Genomic DNA, 6,392 nt, shown 5'->3' with positions numbered 1-6,392 from the left:
ATTGCTTGTCGTGTTGTAGGTGTGATGTTGCAGCAGTAAATTCATATTTAGTACAAAAACTGTTATTGTCGGGAAAATTGGCTGTACATTGCATTATCTGTAAAGGCTAGGTTTGACTTGTACAAAATGAGTAACAAAACATTGCCCTAAGGCACTCTTGTAATATCACACATGTAGTCCTGCTTTTGCATCATCAAATTTTATTATGAAATATCTATTTTAAACATGACAATATCTATTTTCATGCTGGATGGATTTCGTTAGAATAGTTTCAATTTATAAAGCAAACCACCTCGCCAGACCTCATCAAATGCTCCGTTTATTTCCAAAAATTGCAGAGTACAAACCTTGTTCTGTTAGCGATATTAACGGCATTAATCTTGCCGTTTTTTATTAGAAATAATTCATTTGTTCAACTTGTTACAGTAATAAAGATTGGTTGTTTAATTATTATTTTTTTTTAATACGGCTTTTATTCATACCCTAAAATACAAGTAATCTTAATTAAATTATTTCAGAAACTACATTTATAAATTGTTTGTAACGTTGATTTTTTTTTGTTCAATTTAAATTTTCAACATCCTAATTGTAAAGAAATATAGATTTTGATAAAACCTGGCAATTGAAGCACTAGTACAAAAATAATATTTTTCGACTAATATTCCTCAGACAATATCTTTACAGAAAATACAGTTTTATTTTCTTGAGTTTGTAAAATTATCATAGAGTTATTAATATAGTACGTACGAACATATAACAGGAAACGAAGACAATTTATTTGCTTAAAAGACGAATATTTATTTAATAGAAATTAAATTTACATTTTTTTTAATCAAATATTAATTAATAGGCTTATTAAAAAAAAAAGTTTCTTTAAATGTTCTCGGATTTATTGCATTGTCTTGAATTTTCATTTATTAATTTATGCAAAAGCAAATATATTCATAGTTTCCTTTAACGGCGAAGGATGACGGCAGCTGGTGGTGGAACGACGTAAGGATAAGCTGAATAGGCGTAAGGATATGCGGCGTAAGAGTAGGCTAAATATGCAGCTTCAGCTCCTTTTAAATGTTCCTTTGGGGCGGCTTCTACACTTTGTTCAGGTTCTAGGTTTTTTGGTGATTCAATATCTGTTGCTGGTTTTCCTTGTGCCATAGAAACAGCAACAAAAAGAAGAACAGCAAAAAGTACCTGTATAAACAAAAATTGTCATACAAATATAAAAAATAAAAAAATAATTTTATATCTAACGAAATCAGGAGGAGAGAAAAGTGTTATGTATATCATCTTAATTTATTTTTCTTAAACATAATTTTTTCATAAAAAAAAGAATTGTTTTAATTCAAGCAAAATTACACATATATTTCGGACAGTTTATTTTCAAATTACGTGTTCTTAGTGTTTGTGTTTTTCACATATTCTACACTTTTCTATAAAGGTATTTAGATTTTTCACAGAATTATGCATTTTTTATAATAAGTTTATTAAACAAAAAAATATAGAATTATCATAAAATTTTCACTATGGGGAAAATTAAATTTAAGCTCTGAAAATTTCAGGATAGTTAAAAAAATCGTTGCTAGATTTTGTTTATCGATTTGTACGCTTAAGAAATATTTTAGTGAATAAAAATGAAATTAAGTATAATTTGAAAGAACATTCCAAATTTTTTTTAGTTTTATATCTGATTCTACCCCACCGCTTGCTAAAACTATTATTTATTAAATATTCAAAAACATATATTCAGCAACAATTTATAAATTTATCAAGTAATTTTTTCTTTGCTGTAGAAAAAAAATTACAATCGGTTTTTCCTAACGAAGCCATAAGTAAAAATATGTTAAAATATCACGTAAGAGAGGGCCATACAATTATGACCCCCCCTCCCGAAAACAAACTGTAAATGATTATAAAAAACACTAAACCTAATGCAGTTATTACGTCAACACTGAGTTCTATAACGTTTCCAATCTACGGGGCCCATGTGTCGAACACATTCAGTTCTCATGGGATGTGTTTTTATGAAATAGAAGATCTTCATGCACATACAAACATTAGATAAAAGAGTGAATAAAAAAATTAAACACAATTATAAATAAAAGGCTGAAAAAATAAGCGAACATAGGTAAATGCAAACCAAAATTACGTACGACAAACAGTAATAGCATTAAAACAACAACAGTAAATAGACAGCAACAATGGAAACAAAAAATTGTAACAGAAATAGGTAAATACAAAGGGTAAGATACAAAAGGGTAAATACAAAAATAGGTAAGATACAAAAATTGCGAGAAAAAATTATGAAAACAACGTATCTTCAACGACCATCACTAAAGTCTGTCCACCACATGAACTCTTTTCAGTTGTCTGTCATCACTGTTGTCTAGCAGTTCGAAGCAAGGGGATTTACAAGTCTATTTTGTCTAACCATGTATTTAGAATTGAAACGGTCAATCTCATCGCGAACATACAATTATATGAGTTTTCAAACTGGGATTCTAAAAAAATGTTTGTTATAATAATTCACCCACTTTGATGTTGTAGCAAAAGATTTGAGGAAAAAATTAGTAAGTAGTTTGAAAGAATATTTAAATTAGTAAATTAGTTTGAAAGAACATTTGCTAGAAATATTTTTTTGATGACCAAAGTTTTCCTTCCAAATAATAAAAATGGTACTACTATTACATGAAGGAACATCGATAATTCAGTTGAAATTACAACTTAATTAAGGCCCCATATTTACACATAAAACGTCGTTGTTTTCTTATTACCCCGATTTTCCATTTTTATTTTTTTTTTTGTGAACTTGGGGGGAGGTGATTTCTTGGAAATTTTATGGTTAAATATCTTGAGAATATAATATTGATATTTATTTTATTTATAGTTTGTGAAAAATTATCGACCTTTAAGGGGGTTAAAAACGGGATCTTTCTGGATAAAAGATGTAATGCTACCAAACCACTGATTTCCGTACTGGAGTGTTTGCACATTTAAGTTATATTTAAGGAACATCAGAACAAAATAAAACGTGTTTTATATACAAATTAAAATCCTAAAACCTTTTAATTCAGCGCCCACTACTTCACAGACTAAATTTTTTTTAAATTTAAATTTTAGAATTTGTTAAGTTTGTTTTATTTTTTTTGAAGTTTATTTTGCATTCTTTTGTTTTGTTTTTATAAAAAATAAAAATAACAGGGCTCTGTAAAACCAACCCATTTGCATGTAAAGCAATGGCGAGAGATATCCGTAACTTCAAAAAATAAAAATAAATAATTAAGAAAAATGCAGAAAAGAGAGTACTTCCTTGAGAAATAAACCTTTCTGCAATATTGGAATGTACCTTAGGTTTGATATACTTCAAATATCATTATAACTCATTTTATATAACATTAAGCTACAACTCAGTACTAAGGAGTAATGAAAAAAATTGAATATGATAATTTGTTTGATTTAAAATATAATCGTTTTCAATGAAAAATCTGAAGTTATTTGGGAAAAAATTACTGTAACGATTACAGCAGAACTAACAGAAAAATTATAATTATTATCAGAATATTAAAAAATCAGAAGTAAAGGGAATCATCAAAATAAGTCTACTAAGTGAAAAAATATTGAACATATAAAATAAATAAATATTGCATGCGGGTCGATTCTTTTTTTTTAAAGATAATATTTCTTGGTTAAAAAGGTACTCTTCCATATTTTGACCTTTTTCAGGATATAACCTTGAGTTTTATGAGTAACTATATCGCTTGCAAAAGAGAAATATTTTGTTTTGTAAAATTTTATAGCTTTATCTTCGTAAGGATAAGTATATCATACTTAATAATTGCGGTTGAGTTCATAAAATAAATAAATTCCCTTGTATTAAATCATCCTTAATTTCTGTATTCACTGTTTTTGTTCTTTACGCCATTCGCCCATTTTTCAATCAATAGTTTCTTTCACTAACTCAAAATTTTATTTACGAATTGGAATAATAATAATAATACAAAGATTTTAATATTTACACGGAAATTACAATGCCTATCTACAGACCGTAAGCCCAGTTACAGACAGTATTTACCTGTTATTATCCTGATCGATTTCTAAGACAGCGCTGTCAATTGAATTCAAACGAAATTTTATTTGTAAAACTTCGTTTACTCTGCTTATATTTAATAATTAAGTAATTTTAAATACTTAGTATAAACGTAATTTATTATTTTTTTTTTTTATGCTTATGAAAAATATCAAGCCTGATCAGCATATAAATTCAGAACCTTCTGGATGAAAGCAGAAACGCCACAGTTGTAATTATAAAATTTGACGTTTCTTTAAATGATAAAATCGTGTACAATTAAATAGTCATTACTTTAAATTTGTTATTTAGTTATAATGGAATGCAAACTTAGAACCATTCTTGCACTTGCTTTAATAAATCTTAAATAAAAACCAATTTTACCTCCATTAATTACCCTGGTTACCATGTTATAATTTCGTAATCTTTCATTTCAGGCTAAAATAGGAAAGTTTTAAACTTGAAATAATTAAAACTAGAACAAATTTGGAAGCGGTCAATTTAAAGAAACCTTTTTGGGATATAAACTACCATCTGTGTATTCCAGTTTACTTCATGCAGTAAAAGTTCCAAACCGACAGCCGATGATATAAAGCGGTTTAAATTTTTAAAAAAAATTACTAAAATTGCATGAAAAAGATATGCAAGATTAAACGTTCTATAAATTAAATTAAAAAAAAATTATAAAAATTATATGAACAATTTTTTTATGTAGATTTCATTAGAAAGCTACTTATTTAATGGGTACCATGATTCGACTTTCGGAAAATTTCGACATATCTTCGCGTTTCACATCTCCCAGACCCCAAAACCACGATCAGCTCAAAATTTTATATATACATTTATATATATTTCACTTTCTTATGGACACGATGATAACTACCGTAATTTTGCGCCAATCATTTTCAAATTGATACATAAATTATAACAACCCAAGATCTCGGTCACGTTCGTTAATGGGCAAAATCGGGCCATGGGGGGGCTTTTTCGAAAAAAAAACAAAATATCGCTATAACTTTCTTATTAAGTAAAATATCGAAAAATGATCATAAATATAATAATACACTGATTAGCATGATAATAAACATATTAAATTTTGCATAAGCCGTAAATTTTGAGAAATTTATTTTTGAAACTTTGGAAGTCAGTATAACAACTGAGGCTTTAGGTTAGACTTATAATCTCTTCATGTCAAATTTTTTATATTAAGTTAAAAAAAAAAATAATGTTTAAATCATACGGTTTCTCTAATTCAATTATCTTTATACATATTTTTAGTAATATTTCGATTAAAAAAATAATCAGTTTTCCTAAAGTCGTTTGTTTAATCTGTTTTTAATACTTTTTTAACCTATTTAATATTACACGAAATCAACTACAAAACCCCTTATGTTTTTCATTTTTGCAAATCTATTTTTATTTTTATTTTTATTCCATCCTAAAGCATGGACGAATAATATACATTAAAGTCCTATTTAGAATATATATATATATATATATATATAATATTTAATATAATAAATATTAATTAATTACATAATTAAATTAATAAATAATTAACTTTAATTAATTATAGTTTTAATATAATAAAAAATAACTATGATAACTTACGTAGTATTTCATGATGGAGTTAAAGATTCGTTGGTAAATGATTTGCGTTAAATCTTGGTGGTTAATTTCATAAAATACATCGTTGAATATTCTATTTATACTTTTGATAAGTCCGGCTTGGTCAAACCTCTCAGCTGTCATACAAATAATACAAAATATGTTATTGTTCCCTTTTAACACATGACACACCTTACTTAACGAAAAATGTAAGCCACTCTTCAAAATGTACAATAATATGACCTCTAGATTAATAAATATTATACATATAATATGTAACCTATCTTTACATGTGTTTGTGTATATCTAAAAGATTTTAAATTATGTAGGTGGGCAGATAAAATATGTATATTTAAGAGTCAGGTTACTAAATTTTTTTTGTCTCATTATTCTTTTCAGATGTCAGAATTTATTTGCCACTAGTCTTAATGTATTATTAATTCTAAAAATAATTAATGATGAAATAATGTTAATACCGATCTCCGTAGTGAAATGAACACCGACCTTCTCAACCTTTCATCAGGAAGGTCTCGAGTTCAAATCCCAGTCAGATTTGACATTTTTCATACGTAAAAGATTTTCAGAATGTTATTTCCATTCACAACCTTTGAGTTTAAGTGATGAAATAAATTTAAAAAAAAAAACTGTTTTAGAATCTTTGCTATGAATAGATTTGAAACAAGAATTTCTTTTCGGATTTCATTATTACTTTTTACTTTTA

At 26.8% G+C, this 6,392-nt stretch overlaps 1 protein-coding gene across 1 annotated transcript; it reads right to left on the bottom strand.

The window, feature by feature from the left end:
- Positions 1-888: 888 nt before the first annotated feature.
- LOC142321018 (uncharacterized) lies at positions 889-5,795 on the bottom strand. Its single transcript, XM_075359010.1, has 2 exons — positions 5,675-5,795; positions 889-1,191 (listed from the first exon to the last, which is right to left on the bottom strand). Exons 1-2 carry the CDS (start codon positions 5,684-5,686, stop codon positions 955-957), a joined length of 249 nt encoding a protein of 82 aa, XP_075215125.1. The 5' UTR covers positions 5,687-5,795; the 3' UTR covers positions 889-954.
- Positions 5,796-6,392: the final 597 nt, after the last annotated feature.

Source organism: Lycorma delicatula, chromosome 3, assembly GCF_047948215.1.
Source record: "Lycorma delicatula isolate Av1 chromosome 3, ASM4794821v1, whole genome shotgun sequence".
Taxonomy (NCBI): Eukaryota; Metazoa; Arthropoda; class Insecta; order Hemiptera; family Fulgoridae; genus Lycorma; species Lycorma delicatula.
This window is presented reverse-complemented; position numbering and strand designations above follow the sequence as displayed.